Here is a 16318-nt window from a genome sequence, read left to right on the forward strand (position 1 = left end):
GCCAACAAAAATTATGTGAAAAGGATATCAAAACCAACATTCTCGTAAGAGGGGGTAAATGCTAGCCCCTCTCTCTTTTCTTCCTTATTAATAGGCATTTCCATGGTGGAAGGGGCACTTTTTCCTCCTGGGCAACGAGGGGTAAGCACTAGCCACATGACTTGCCGCACTAACCAGGGTAAGGTTGGTGGAAAGGAAAGGGGACCAGGAAAAGGAGGAGACGAGGGGGAAAGGATGAGAGCAAACAACCCTCTCCTGTGATTTTCTAGCCTCTGTTGTTGGAAATCTCTCCTTGAAAAAATGACTCCCTTTTATAGGTAGAGATGAAATATGTTTTTTCTTTATGTGTTTGAAAGTGCAGTAATAAGCCTTTAGTAATTTAATAAGTGCAAATCTTAAGTTAGAGAATGAAAAAAGAAACCAGAAATAAGAGACCTGAGAGAGATTTAAAGAAACAACAGAGAAAGAAGAGGTGTACTAGATGAAAGAGATACAAATAAGAGTTTAATTCTTCCAGAAGAGGAGAATGATTGACAAATTCAATTGTCCTAGAACTAGGCCACTCCCACAAATTGGTATAATTAGAGGATGTGAGCCAGTTCTAGCACCACTAGCAAACAATAACTCTGAAACCCATAATTTTTTATTTTTCAATTAGCACAAATGACATTGCTTGGTTGTAGTACATATTTCCGCTGTTCAACACTTGTTTTATGATTGAAGGATGATAGTTGCCGTGTAATAGGTTGTTACTACTAATAAAACAAACAGAAAAAGAGCACAGCCACCCCTAGCCGAGGCCGTGCCTCCAAACCCTAGACCAAGTATTTCCTTGAGGTGCCTTCTACAATGACATAATTACACCTAAATTCATATCTTTTCTTTTAACAGGAGTACCATGACTTCGTTGAGAATCATCCGATACTTCTGGCTTATTAACTACTTTCTTGAATATATTATGAATATAGTGATCTTTGATGTGGAACAAATTCAATGTTTACAGTTCCTTGATCTTCCAAAGATACTAGATTCTTAACAACTTCTGCCATTTTTAACAACTAATCCAATAGTCTCCCCTACTTGTAAGCAACGAATATCCAGAGCTTCCATCAGCCCACTGTATAACAGCATGATACCACGAATCAAATTGGATTTGCTCATTTCCAGTTTATAATGCTTATCCAAAACAGACATTCATTTAACTATCCAAGGGCTAATGCTGCAGTAACAAACATCATCAGGTTTTTAGCCTTGCAAATAGCAATGAAGAAGAATGTAACTTTTAATCCTCAAATGAGCTCATAAAACCTCCCAAGAAGCCAGCACCATTGCAGCTCCCACATAGTATCTCCCTTTTACCTCTGTGAGCAAAGACAATAGCAATCACAACATGAAAAATGCAAAGACACCTCTGTGAGAGAAACCAATAACAATCACAACATGAAAAATGTAATCACACGCACACACACACACACACAGATTGATAAATATGGATTTAAACTTTTCAATGATTCTCCTCGAGTGAGTCCCAATAAAACTGTTAAGCCATTTAGTAATTCAAGATTTGGTCCAGTTCCACATGGATAATACGGGTTTTAAACTTGACAGTCATTCTCCTCGAGTAAGTCCAACAAAACTGTTAATTCATTTAGTCATTCAATATTTATTCCACATGATAAGACCTAGCTCGGAACCAGTTCTAAGAAAGACTAGGACGTGCTTATTCTTTACCTGCAAAGCCAACATAGACCACCAGCTTTAAACTGCCCATTGAAATGGTCTACAGAATTTACACCAGTACCTTCGCATTGTGTACACAATATGGCACCTGAAAATTTCAACTTCATGATGTTAATCTCTAGTTGACTGGAATTCCACACGTAATTCATCCAGTTATTATTCTTTATGTTAAGTGAAATTATGTGCTCTACAATATTTTCAAAAATATGTATCATTTAGAAGAGAGTGAGTGTGAAGAAGCATAAGAAGGCGGGAGTCAAGTATTTACCTCTTTAAAAGTGATTTATTTATGGAAGTGATTTAAAAGTGAACTCTTTGTCAGACCATTGGTCTCTATCATGATGACATGAGAATTTGGTTTGTCATGTATGGACTCGACTTGTTAAGTACTTGTAGCAAAACTTTTTACAAATGAAACTTCGTATACATCCCTGCATTTGACTTTCATGACAGGAGTCATCAACAAAATGAGCAGTGAAAAAGGCAGTGATGCAATGAAATTGCGAGCTTCAATTATTCATCCATACAAAATACCAACAAGAAGTCCAATCTATCAAAAAATGGACACTAAAATTATGTGAACTTAGTATTGTCATTGTTCACTGCTGAGTGAGAAAAGTGAGAATCTTTATTTAGAATGAAAGACATAAGTGGCTAAGAGGTTGAGAAAATCACAACAAGATGCCTACATATGTAATAGACAAACTCAATTTCATGCACGGATTTCAAGGAATGGTTTAGATCATTTGAGTTTCACATGGAGCCCACCAAACCAACCAAATGCATGTAATTTGTCTACCAGTACTTTGCACTAGAATGACTAAAAAGAGGCATAAATGGACTCCAAACCCCCGTTACCCAATGTGGTCTATGATCCTACATTGCCATGACCAGTTGGTGTGGCAATATACATTAATAACTCCCAAGTACCTGACATGTAGGCCATAAACCATACTTAAGCAAGATTAAAGAATGGGTTTGACTAACTTCTCAGCTCCATTGTACCCATTTTGGCCATAACAATATTACAACAAGGCATAAATTTTAATTAATCTAAGATTCAACACAATGAAAAGCCCCGAAATTAATTAATTCTCACCATTTCCATCACAGTCAGCACAGACAATGCTGCGTGGTTTCGTTTTGCTTTGATTACTGTCAGCAGCCTAGATGAGAAAAAAAAACAAGAAGCTAAAAGATATTAGTAAGATAAAAAAATAGGTAGTAAAGCAGCAAAAATAAGAAGTCATTTCATTCAAGCACCAGTAATTTAGAAACACTCTTGAATTTTAGAAAGATGTGGATGTGGTCATTACGACCAAAAAAGAGCCGTCAAAACATCATAAGATAAAACAGAAAAAAACTATGAAAACAAGCACCTGATCAAAGAAGTGATTTTCTGGAGTAGCTTTGTTAGATAGCTAGATTTTCCATTTCAGCCATGGTGTTGATTTGACTTCCAAACAGTTACAGGATGTTTCTGTTGACAATTAGACCAGCCAATTGACCATATAGATTAAAGAGTATTGTAGTAACTAAATTGTACAACTCAGGATGTGAATTTCATAATATGGGGCATTTCAAAGTCAAGACTTGCAAGTTTTATTGAGAAAAATCTGATGAATAGGTTCAGGATTCTGCAGTTCAAGGTGGTAAGAGTGATCGTTGCTGTACATTATAATTATAAAGTGTTTTAAGAACCAAAGCATGTAGACTTAAGATGTTTTTTCCTGGGTCATACAACAGTACAGCCTGCTCTTCATAAAATTAAAAAAAGGAACAACTTGGCCAAGTCAATATATTTGACCAGTGGTCGGATAACCTAGGCAGGTTAATTATACAGTCTCAGGAAAAAAGTCAACAAAAAGAAACTAAGTTGTTTCCATAGTTTTTTAAAAATGAGAAATGAATAGGTATCTTCTCAATGTTCAGGCTAGAGAACTGCCTTTTATGTTTTTTCCAGTTACGAAATTGTTGTCCTCCAAAATAAAGTTAATGTTGCTTCTATCATTTGATTATTTGAGCAGCATATTTAGCCGCTTTCTTGAGATTGCTACTCTTAATGTTAAACAATATAGTAAGTCAGAAGATAATTTGGTATAAAAGACAGCAGAAAAGTAAGAGGATTGTAAAAGAAGCTAGTTTCAAGGAGTCTAAGGCGAGTCTATGAAATACAAGACTCATAGGTAGAGCAAACTTAAAGAATAAGCTGGAAGGAAGAAAAAGTTTACAAGAGGTTTCCTAGTTTGTTTTATGTTTTTTATATTTAATTTAGCAAGTTTAATATAGGTTAAAAGGGACCTGGGAACTTCAGTTTAATTCTGGTTCTAATTGCAATAGGTAAAAGGTATTATATATAGTGTATGAGATGCACTTCTCTTTTCTCTATCTCAACTCATGTTCTTGCTCTACCTGCTTGCTACTTTCTCTCGCTAATGTTTCACATGGTATCAAAGCAGCAATGATTTTGATGGAGATGGAGAAAGGAGAGACGAAGAAGGGGAAGTGGAAGAAGAAGAAGAAGAAGAAGAAGAAGAGAATAAATGTTTTCTTCTATTTTATTTTTTTAAAAAGGAAGAAAAAAGAAGTTTTTGTTTCTCTCTTATGGTTCTTCTTTGTTACTTTTCTTGTTCCCCTAGTCATACATTTGCCTTACTTAATTGGGTTTTGTTTCCTCTAACTTAAGTAACACATTAGTCTTTGTTAATCTTTAAGTCTTCAGTCCCGCATTCTTGTCATCTAGCATAGACTTGCCATCTCAAGTTTTCACACGTCCTATGCCTCCCTGCTAGTGGTTTATTGTTGACTCATGAAATTCCTTGGTCAACTTGTGATAAATACTTGTTAACATGTTTTGAAAGGGTCGCGCCATGTTAATTATGAGAGTGACTGGCATAAGCTGTAGTTAGTAGTTAGTTTAAGTGTTCTTTTTTTATTCTTACGTATTAAGACATTTATGCCCCACCTATATAAATAAGAGGGAGAGGAGCTCATTCACGTGCACTCTCTTAACCCCTAAAGTTTCTCTCCTCAACTTGTGCACTTGCCTTCTTCTCATCTTCTCTTCTCTTCTTCTTTCTTCTTTCTTCTTCTTTCTTCTTCTTTCTTCTTCTTTATCTCAAACCAAGTTATCCATGGATTAAACCCTAGAATTCAACATAGTATCAAAGCTGGAATTCTAGGGTTTAAAGTAAAATTGATCAATTTATGAAAGTTTAGTGGAAAGGAAACTCAATTCAACGTTCAAGCAACAAAGGGTTCAGCTAGTTTTGAAGAGGAACAAAAGGTTGAAGTCAATTCAGCAAGTTCTCTCCTCAATCAGATAAGTTTCACCTAATGTTTCACATTATGAGGGATTCAATTCAAGTTTTTGATAGTCACAAAGTTGTTTTTACTCAAGCCTAATTGTCGCCCTCAAAATTCGTTTTTTTCTTCATATCGAATGGCTAAAATCACATTTTTTGTCATGCGCATGAGTTTCCTTCATTCCTTGGTTTTCTTAATTTAATTTTTACACCAAAAAATTCTCCATAGGAATTCAAAAAAATCCTCTTGAAGCTCTCCTTAAGTTCTGGTTTGTTGAAGGAATGGCTGCTCAATTAAGTTGTTAAAACCCTAAATTAGGGTTTGAAGAATAGTTTTGGAAAGTAATCACTAGTTCTAGTTCATTTTTTATTGCTTTCTTACCAGCACTTAATTCATTTTTTCCCTTTTTTAATCACCATTGGTTATTGAGTGATTAGAATTCTAGTTTATAATCTCAAAAAACTCTAAAAAATTTAAAAAAGGTGGCATGTTTGTGTGATCTATGGGCTGGTTTCCTAGCTTGTTACTTGTTGAATTTGATCACTTGACATTATATAGTTTAGCATTCCATAGCTTCAAATATTTGTTAGTTTTGATAAAGTCTTGTCCTCTTTCCTCCTAAGTTAACCTAAAGGTGCAGGTTTTCTGGAAAAAAAAAAGTTCTTTTGTAAGTCATAATATCCGAATTGTCAACTACTTCCTCTTCCTCTACATATGCTGATTTCAGCAAAGGTGATTCCTTGAGGATGACTACAATTCCACTTAAAGGCTTTAGTAATTACTTGTCTTGGTCCTAATGTGTGAAACATTTTCCAATTACTAGAGACCTTGTTGAGCATATAACTCAGCCACCTATGCATGTGGATCAGCCCTCTTACCATAAGTGGTTGAGAGAATACACACTAGTTATTAACTAGTTGATTAATAGTATAGAGAAACATGTGGCAAACAATGTGGTGCACCTAGAGACCGCCAAAACAATTTCGAACACATGTTTTGAATTAAATTCCACCCTTGACAGTCTACAAAAGATTTATGAGATTTTCAGGAGATGTGCAACACAAAGTGAGACGATCCAGAGGGCTGTTACAAGAGTGGAACGTTATACAACCATATGCATTTGATGTTGCCAGACAGGAAAAGCAAAGGGAAAACCTAGTCTCAGCTATATGACGTGCTAATATACCACCCTACTTGGATGAATGTGCAACCATGCTACGGATTTTAGTTAAGGAATCCAACAGTCAACTAGAACAAGTGGAAAACTCAGCTATGTTCTCACAAGAGAGAGAGAACAATGGCTCTGGTAGAGGTAAAAGAAGAGGTGGAAAGATACCTGGTAAAGGAAGAGGTAGAGGTGGCAATGTTCCTACCTCTAACATTGGTGGTCAACAAAGGAAGTGTACCTTTTATGGGCTCAACTACTATCTAGTTGAAAATTGTTGGAACCTGCATGGCGAACCACCTTACTTCAAGGTTAAACAAGCATCAACCTCTACTATATCTACCAACAGTGAAGCACCTTCAGAGTCCTCCAGAGGAAGATTGATTAATCAGAAGAGGATCATAAATTGTTTCAGAAATTTAAAAGTATGACAGATGCTCTCGAAAGCAACACAACCGCCAAAGTTGCTACTACTGGTACATATTCCTTTCTCTCATGCTCTAGCAATTCACCTTGGATCATTGATTCTAGAGCCTCTAAGCACCTCATAGGTAAAATTAAGAATTGGTCCTTTGTGACACCATGCACTTTAGATCGCTTTGTCTCTATTGCAAATGGATCACAAACTAGGATTCAGAGTATTGGTACATTCACCATTTCATCATTGTTGTCACTTTCTAATGTCTTGTTTGTCCTTCAAATTCCATTGAGTCTTATGTCAGTGAGTCAATTGACCAAAAGACTAAATTGTTTTGTTACCTTTTTTTCCATCTCATTGTGTCTTTCAGGACATCAAGGCAAAACAGGTAATTGGTAGCGGCCATGAGAGAGGGGGCCTTTACTACATGGACCCTACTACATTGACAGTAGTAGTAGCAACCACAACAGAAAAGGCTTCCAAATGGCAACAAAGGCTTGGTCATCCCTCATTAGCAAATTTAAAAAGTTTAGTTCCTTCTCTTCATTCGGTTTCACAGTTGTCATGTGAATTTTGTGCTCTTGGGAAATACCATAGATCGGTTTTTCAACCAGGCAAAACAATATTGCTTCTAGTCCTTTTACTTTGGTTCATTCGGAAGTGTAGGGACCTGTTAATGTCCCAAATATATTTCAATCTAAGTATTATCTTTTTTATATTTGTGGATGATTACTTGAGAGTTACATGGTCATATTTGATGAAAGACATGGCTGAGGTATTTCCTACTTTCACCTTCTTTTATGCTATGGTGGAAAATTAGTTTAAAACCAAGGTCAAAATTAATAACATGAAAGAGTATTTTTCTTCTACATTTCAAAATTTTTGCAAGAAAAAAGGATTCATTCTTCAATCATCCTGTATTTATACACCTCAACATAATGATGTATCCAAAAGAAAACATTGCTATCTTGTAGAAGTTGGTTGAACTATAATGTTGTCTATGAATATTTCCTAGTTTTATTGGCTTTATTCAGTCCTCACTAATTGTTTTTTATTAACCGTAAGCCCTCCAATGTGCTCAAAGGTATCACCCCCTTCTCCAAACTGTTTCCTGTTTTAGTTATCTTCCCGTTGGCACCTAAGGTCTTTGGGTGCACATCTTTTGTTCATCGGTAAATTCCTCCCCGGGCTGTTAAGTGCAGTTTCTTGGAGTATTCTAAAAATAAAAAAAGGTTGTGTGTCACTCTCCGTCCTTGAAGAAAACGTTTATCTCAACTGATGTTTCCTTTTTTTAGCACCATCCCTATTTTTGTATTAGCTCTCCTCCTGGTTTTTCACCATCTACAAGGATGCCAAAGCCACTTATTCTGGTGGATTATAATTTTCAGACCGTGGACCAACCTTCTGAATCTCTCTACACCCACTGATTAGTCACCTATGGAGTCTTCAGATGATCCCGAGGTATGTTCTCCTCAATCTCCGGTAGTTTATGAACCACCTTATGATACTAGGCCCATTGCTCTTCCCAAAGAGCCCCGCTCCATTACTGTTAGACCTCCATGCACTTCACACCCTATCTCTCATTATGTTTTCACTCACCGTTTGTCTCCGACTTTTGTCTCTTTTTTGTCTATTGTGTCTTCTTCCACCATTCTTACCTACTATGAGAAAGTTTTCACTGATCCGAGGTGGAAATTTGTCATGGATGAAAAGATTCAGGTTATGTATCACAATTCCACTTACATTGGGCCACTCTTCCGCCAAAAAAAAAGGCAGTCGGGTGCAAATGGGTCTTCTCTCTAAAGTAATCCAGATGGTTTTGTTGTTAGATACAAGGCTCGGTTGGTTGCTAAAGGTTATACTCAGTCCTATGGTGTTGATTATGATGAAACATTTTCTCCTGTTGCCAAGATGAACTTGGTCAGAGTTCTTATTTATCTAGCAACCAATTTGAATGAGAGTTATATCAGTTATATGTCAAGAATGCTTTCCTGAATGATATACTCTCTAAGGAAGTCTACATGTATTAACCAACTGGTTATGTGGTTGAAGGGGAGAAAGTATATCGGTTGAATAAAACAATATATGGGTAGAAACAGTCTTTGCAGGCTTAGTTTGATAAATTTACCACTGTAGTTATAAAACTTGGGTTTAAGAGGTGTGAAAGTGATCACTCAATGTTTGCCAGAAATTCCACTGAGTAACATCCTTATGGTAGTATATGAGGATGACATTGTTATTACGGGCAGTGACCATAGTGGCATTCAACAGGTAAAGTAGGACCTTAATAAGGAGTTCCAAACCGAGGCCTCGGGCTTCTCAAGTACTTCTTTGGGATTGAAGTTTTTCAGTCTAGACATGTTATAATCCTATTCACACCTATGGATCCTAATGTTAAGTTGTGTGCAGGAACTGATAGTGATGTTGATGTTGGTCAGTTTCAACGGTTAGTTGGGAAGTTGATCTATCTCATAGTCACAAGACCAGATATTTCCTAAATTTGGTATGTTTGTTCTCCGTTCAGTCCTTAGAGCTGCAACAGCTAAAAAAATTGTTTCAAATATGTTTGACTAATTTCTACCGTGTAGTACCTGGGTAAATAAACTTTGTTTGTTGACGCCCTGAATTCGTCTCCTCTGCCAGCAAAACAGCTACTTGTTTGTCTCCTCTGTCTCTAATATGGGAATCCATCTTCACAGAAACAAATGCCCAGAATTCCTCTCTTTATCTCTGTTACTATCACTGGATGAATTTTAGGATTTTTTGGAGTCTCCTTATTTGGTTAGTTTCTGCTAGAATGTTGCTGTTATTAGATCTGATGTCTGTAAGATTTTTATTGTGAGGTCCGTCATAAAGATGGAATAAGAACTCTGTTTTCTGGGTAAGATGGAAGAAGAACTCTGATGGAAGAGTTTCTACATAATCGAAGTTTTGTTTGTCTCTGGCCCTTCTTGGTGTTAAAACTAGTCAATCTTGTTTGTTAAGTCAATCTCTTTCTTGGTAGTCCATATATATGTGTACAAGGTGAGTAATGTATGTGCAAGGGTAGGCTGTAAAACATCTACTAGTATTTTTTTGGTTGTTTTTTTAGCACTTTGGAGCAATGGGACACCCACGACCCATAGTACTACTTTGTGGCATGCCTTCTTTGAAGAATTGAAGAGTGTACACGTTTTTTTGCTATTGTAAAAAGGGGCACATCTGACCTGACCTTCTTCTTTAACTTCAGATTCTGTCACAGCAAGGGGTAGTGGCAAGTTAAGAAATCAGTAAGAGGCTGAGTTCTTGTGTCAGTGTTTGATATATGTGAATCCTCTTGTTTTTTGGAGTATGGGGTTTTCTGTTTAGCTAGGAATGATTTTTTTTCTCATATTAGTTTGGAATAAGCTAGGTCTGTTGGTGTCATAGATCCCTAGCTTGAAGGGCAAAAGTAGATGGAGATGTATAAAGGAATGAGGTGTTCAAAGGAGCCTACACTGAAGAGTTCCACTAGTGCTGGTGAGAGTTTTGATTAGAGTTGGTGACCACAACATCCAAAGGGGAGAATGGAAAATGAAAAATTTGCAGCCAAAGGAATTGAGATAGAAGAAGGTTAAAGATTGAAGACAGAGAACATCTTGCTTTAAAAGCTGAAGTTACAAACTCCAACTTGAGGGGGTGTATGAAAGAAACTGCTTTCATGGAGTCTAAGGGAAGTCTTATGAAGAGCTCGACTCCCACTAGAGCAAGCTCAAAGAAGAAGTTCGAATGAAGAGGACAATTACAAGAGGTTTCCTAGTTTTGCTATGTCTATTTATGTTTAATTTAGGAATTTCCATATGAGTCCAATTGGAATTTGGAAGTTCAATTTAATTATGGTTCTAGCTGTAACAGGTATTATAATTAAAGTGTATGAGAGAGCAAATGTGCTTCTCTCTTTCCCTATGTCAACTCGCACTGTTGCCTACCCTCTTTCTACTTTCTCTTGCAGCCATTTCACATGGATAAATATCCAATAAGAGTCTATATGGGAGATGAATAGGCATTAAAGCTCCACAAGCAAACCAGGTGACAGATTTTTTCCCCTTTAGTCATTTTTCTTTTTCGGTTCTACTAGCAACAGTAGCTAGAAGCCAATACTCTTGATTGTGAAACTCTACAATCCATTCACATAAGTTCGCTAAGATATGACTAATTTAAGTGTCAAGCATTTGTGTTTGTTGGCATGAAGATACACAACACAGGGTAAGCACATATGGCATAAAACAAAAGATAAAAATATTAACAATGTAATAATATCTATAATCATACTAACAAACAACAACAACAGCATGTATGAGAATTTTGATTCACTGCAGAGCCACAAATAATGCCTAACAGATCTGATCCATAGTTAAAACACCTTAAAGGCAAATATTCCATCCCAATGTACGTATGGAACAATCAATGTCGTACTAAAATGTTACTGACCGAATAGCAAAGGAATTTCTTTTGCGAATCCCCTGGATAGCGATATTTTTCATGAGAACATTTGAGAAGCTGAGGACATTTAAAGATAGCATTCGAATAACAGATGCTTTTATTTAAACGCCAACTGTTAGGCTAGAATTTCCAGTTATGAGGGATATGGTGTGACATTTTTAACTCTGCAGTCTGCAAGCTATGAACTGGTAGCATACACCTTGAAGGGCAACAAGAAAATGACAACCACTTGTTTTCTACTTCTGGTTTATGTTCACGTCAAACGTTTTCTATTAGGTTGTTTGTATCACAGTAGGATGAAGACAGCTTGGGTTTTTCAAGTTTCTGGTTAATTGACACAGAGAAGCATGCAATCCAAATAAACAAGTACTACACGGACTTCAGGGCAAGTTATAAATCAAGAAGAACACAAGCCTCCAATCTGTAGAATAGGCTTTGTCAGTCAACGTGGCATACAGACCTTCGCAACGACTCTTGAAAGCTTAGAGGTTTTCACTCCAACTCGAACCCACGGACGCTTCTGGGCATCGGAACTGACAACTAACCCTGCACCAAGAAAGGCAGTGAAAGATTTTATGGAATTAACAGAAGTGACGTGAAATATGCTAGCCATTTGGGAAAAAAAAGTGTTATCTCTTGTCAAGTTTCGAAGGAAAAGCTCGAATCCAGAAATGATTAATGGAGGAGAAACTGTTCACAGAGTGTTTAAAAAGATTGCAGACCATCCAAGATGATAAGGTTCACATCGCCAATCAGCGGCTGTCGGTTTTTCGTTTACGGTAAATTACGTTTACCCTCACATTTTTACTTCTGTTTTAAATTATTCCAACAACCTACTTGAACTAAGAATACTCGTTAATAAAGCATTGTGCTCATTATATAAGTTACTTCAAGGGTTTGTGTATTTGTAACTAATTAAAAATAAATATAGGTATCATAATTGTAATAACTAATATTTGCTAGGTCTAATATAAACAAACTTAGAGGATGGATGAATAGGTTTGTTAAAAAGTTTACAAACTTTAATTCCTTTTTAATTTTTTGTTTAGCCTTTTAGTGCTTTCACAATCTCCTATAATTCAATTGTAAAATATAAGTATAATTCAATTGTAAAATATAAATATTAAGTAATAGTTTAAACAACAAACTCCTAATAGATGGACAACAATTTATCATAGTTCACAATCCTCTCCAAGATTGTTCTCCCAAGGTATTTGCACTCTCGAGTTAATTTACTATGTTCGGGTTGCCAAATGAAACTTATAACAATATTGCCTCTTAGGCCAATTATAATACTACCCACATAGAGACTTGTACTACTCAATTGAACCTAAATAACCAATTTACAACAACTCACCCTTACTTGTACTACTTAATTGACCATTAATTGAGTTATTCAACTTAAAACCAATTTGTGCAAATAAATAAAATATCATGCAATTCAATGCATGTATAAACATGCACACACCATAGGAACAAAAAGATTTTTTGTTCTCGATGTTCCCGTAGTGGTAGTCACAACCCAAGAACCTTTGTTTGGGAAAATTTTCACTATTACGCTCTAATAGCTAGAAAATTACAAAGAGATGTCGGCTCTCTTCAGCCATATAGCTCAATACACGATTTTCATACAACCCAATCTCTCTTAGTGATTGTTGCCAGATTCTAGCTCTAGCTTGGTCTTTCTATCTAGATTAGTAGGTTTTAGATAAACCTTTCACAAATACACAAAGAAAGGGAAGATCTTACTCTCTTACTTGGATAGACACTTCTCCTTGAGAGATTTCAAGCTTCCTCCTCCTTTGTAGCACTCTGTAGAATGATCAAGGAGCTTGTACTATTATGCATGCAAGGATAGTAGAAAGATATGAAAGTTTTTCAAAGATAGGGTCACTCTCTTTCTCTCTAAAACACTTTTGAAAGAGAATTTGTAAAATAAAACTTTGTGGCTTGAATATATGCCAATAAATACTCATGCCTCTCTGTACTCATGGTTTGGGGGAGTATTTATAGTTTCCCTAACTCAAACTAGCCATTATTTACCCATTGATAAAAATCAAATCGTTGATTGATTAATCATTAGTAAGTGATTAATCAATCAATAGATCAGAATGGCCCATTTTCTATTAGACAGTGACTTATTGATCGATGGATTGATCAATCAATATGTTACTTTTGCTCCAGAAAAGTCAAGTTGATCGATCAATCGATATTCCCTTTGGTTGTACAATACAAGTATGATCGATCAATCTATTTTCAATTGATTGATCATGCTTGAAGTCCCTTTCTGGCGAGGTTCTCAATGATCTATCAATCTGGAGGGATGATCGATAACTCCATGTTAAATCAGTTTGCATGGACAACTATGATAGACCATGCGTTAAAGCATGGAATGGCCATGTCCTGGATGATTGATCAATCGGCTATGGTTAATCGATCATGTTTTATATTCTTGGTTTGCATAATTCTGGATGATCGTTCATAGTTAGTGACTGATCAATCATTCCAATGCCAAATAAAAGTGCATATATGTATAAAGCATGAGAATTTCTCTCTAAGTGCTTTAACATGTTTTTAAGCGATATATATGATGATTCTAAACATGTCTATGTGTAATTTAATAAGCGTCAATCTCACAAGTACTTAAGGAATAGGAGTTAAAATACTCTCTTACATAAATTGATTGAGTTTAAATGTTTGTCTATTGAAGCTTGAACTCGACTATTCACGTTGACTTCTTCATTGTGGGTGCATCTTCAAGAGATGTTCTTAATTTTGTGTTTCCAGTTTTCATTTTGGCTTTGATGCTTTAGACCTTGAGGTGCTCTTGAAGTTTATGTATTCGGAATACTAGATTTGCAAGTTATTAGCTCAATTAAGTTTTGTTATTATCAAAAGCAATGTGAGAGTCAACCTATGGTCAACAATCTCTCCCTTTTTATGATGACAAAACCTAACTTGGAAAAAATAAAGATAACACTTCCCTAAAGGTTGAAGTTGAGTAAATATGCAATTATATCATACGCTCCCTTTATTTTGTGCATAGTTTGTTTTTAATCTTTTTAAGTACAATTATACAAGTGATGGGTCATTTTGATCCAAGTTCCCTAAATTTTCTTCTCCCCCTTTTTGTCATACTCAAAAAGATAGTAAAATTGATTGCATAGCATTAAACAAAAAAGTCGCTCAATCGCCATGTAATAAGATATGTTCAAATGATTTCAAAATGTGTACAACATAAAGTGAAATCATGTACACTGAGAGTCAAAAATGGGTGGATCCTATGGTCAACGAAGTTGAAGGTAGAAGGTGGCTAATGATGGTATCTAGTAGTTGCTCAATCCACTGTTGCCGTGCTTTCACTTCATCGATGTTGGACATAAGTAGAGAGTCGATCAGTAGATGATGATGCACCCTCTTCAGTTCTTCTCCTCTTCATGAATTCGTATTGTTCTGTGGGAGGCTCCAAACTCATTTCATCTTCGGAAGCGGCTTATTGCAAAGTTGTCTCCTTAGGTATTTTATCCTTTCGTATCCAATTTCACCGTCACTTAGCAAACCCAGACTCCACCCTTAATTTCTCCAATGGACATCTTCTTTGTGATATCCACAGACACCTCTTCCACCGATAGATCTACTCCAAATACAAGAATAGTGGTAATCTTTATGGCAAAGGGATGGTAATCAGCTCGAGTACTTATTGCTATATCTAACATGCAACATGTCATAAAATATTCGTCATAGAGTGAAACTCTCTTGATAACAACCCACAACTAGAAGATGTTGGTTGTAGTGAGGCAAAAAATGTGCCTTTCTTTGGATTGAGGAAATGTGTCACAATTTCCATAAAAAACCCGATGCTCCATACTTAAGTATTTTATTTTAACCTCATAGGAGCTTCAACGCGTTTGCCTCAGAGATATTTGGATGGCGTCTTGGATATTTTGAGGGTAGTCCTGATGAAGATTCATGGGCCAGCTCTTGATTATGAATCTTGTTAATCTCATACACGTCGTCTCGAGCCAAGCACCGAACTCACTAGACTTGATTGAGATATGAGTGTTCTTTACATTGCTCATGAGCCGAAGGTCACATGAGGACAATGCTTCTACCTCCAAATTGGCTTAGAAGATTTTCACAAGGAGATGGTAGACCTCTTCTTCGCTTTCCAATATACCTTTGTGAGATCGAAATATTCTATAAAAGTCAATAATCTCTTGTTGGAAAAAAGAGAGATTGATCTTACTTGGCTCTACTATGCTAGTGGCAAAGTGTTGGAGATACCTCTTTGAGTCTGTGATAGGAAATGCTCCTTCTAATTTGGCATTTCCTCACAAACGTCATTCTCCTTTCTTGACGTCTTCTTCTTTGTAATGACCTTGGTTTGCACCATGTTGCTCAGTTGGGTTTTGAGAGAAAAATGGATGTAATGAGGGTTTTAGCCTTGGATTTGATTGAAAAACTCTCAAAACAAAAGTGAAATAGGGATTTTAGGTCATTGGAGCTCTATGGGTTTTGGAAAGATTTGGGATGAAGAGATGGGTTAAAAATTCGAATATGGTTCTTCATCTTCTTTGTTCGCGTTGTGAATGATCGATCATTCTATTTCAATTGATCGATCGATCGCTTAAGTTGATCGATCAAACTATATGCATTGATCGATCAATGAACTTAACAAATTAATTGGAATGTGATAATTTGATTTCCATTTCATTCTTTTGGCACTATGACCATGGGATGAGTAGATTAAACTCAAGTTTTTCAATCGAGGTGAATCAAGGTGGGTTGTTCATGCCTAGCTCTCCTCAAAGCTTAGATAAACTGTCAAGTCTTAATGGCATGGTAAAAAAATCCGCTATTTGATTTTCAATGGGGACAAACTCAATTCATATAACCTTGGTTTCTCTCTCATAAAATGATATCTAATTTCTATATGTTGTGATCAAGAGTGTGGAACTGGATTCTTACTAAGGCTCATGGCTCTCATGTTGTCACAATGGACTGTAATTTCTTTTTGCTCTAAGTCATAACCATCTAGTTGTTATTTCAACCAAATAAGTTGAGTGCAACAACTTCCACATGCTATGTATTCAGCTTTGGTAGTGCAACTGAGTATTGTTTCTTGGAAAACCAAGAGACAAACATATTTCTAAGTAATTGGCAGCTACCACTTTACTCTTTTTTCCAATTTTGCAACCGGCAAAATCAACATTTGAGTAACCAACTAG

At 36.2% G+C, this 16318-nt stretch overlaps 1 protein-coding gene across 1 annotated transcript; it reads right to left on the reverse strand.

Moving 5' to 3' along the window:
- Positions 1-1133: 1133 nt before the first annotated feature.
- LOC137937533 (protein BUNDLE SHEATH DEFECTIVE 2, chloroplastic) lies at positions 1134-11780 on the reverse strand. The gene is made up of 4 exons (XM_068782598.1): positions 11551-11780; positions 2840-2906; positions 1732-1828; positions 1134-1361 (listed from the first exon to the last, which is right to left on the reverse strand). Exons 1-4 carry the CDS (start codon positions 11701-11703, stop codon positions 1283-1285), a joined length of 396 nt encoding a protein of 131 aa, XP_068638699.1. The 5' UTR covers positions 11704-11780; the 3' UTR covers positions 1134-1282.
- Between the last annotated feature and the right edge of the window lie 4538 nt (positions 11781-16318).

Source organism: Aristolochia californica, unplaced genomic scaffold (genome assembly GCF_029961685.1).
Source record: "Aristolochia californica isolate CCGP_79_NKW_82.1479 unplaced genomic scaffold, dmAriCali1.0.hap1 SCAF_7, whole genome shotgun sequence".
Classification (NCBI taxonomy): Eukaryota; Viridiplantae; Streptophyta; class Magnoliopsida; order Piperales; family Aristolochiaceae; genus Aristolochia; species Aristolochia californica.

Coding starts and splice junctions, on each gene's coding strand:
- LOC137937533 (XM_068782598.1), bottom strand. CDS start 11,703: ATGGCTAGCATATTTCACGTCACTTCTGTTAATTCCATAAAATCTTTC. Junction 2,907..11,550: donor TTTCAAGAGTCGTTGCGAAG/GTCTGTATGCCA, acceptor TTTCTCATCTAG/GCTGCTGACAGTAATCAAAG. Junction 1,829..2,839: donor TGCTGACTGTGATGGAAATG/GTGAGAATTAAT, acceptor TGAAATTTTCAG/GTGCCATATTGTGTACACAA.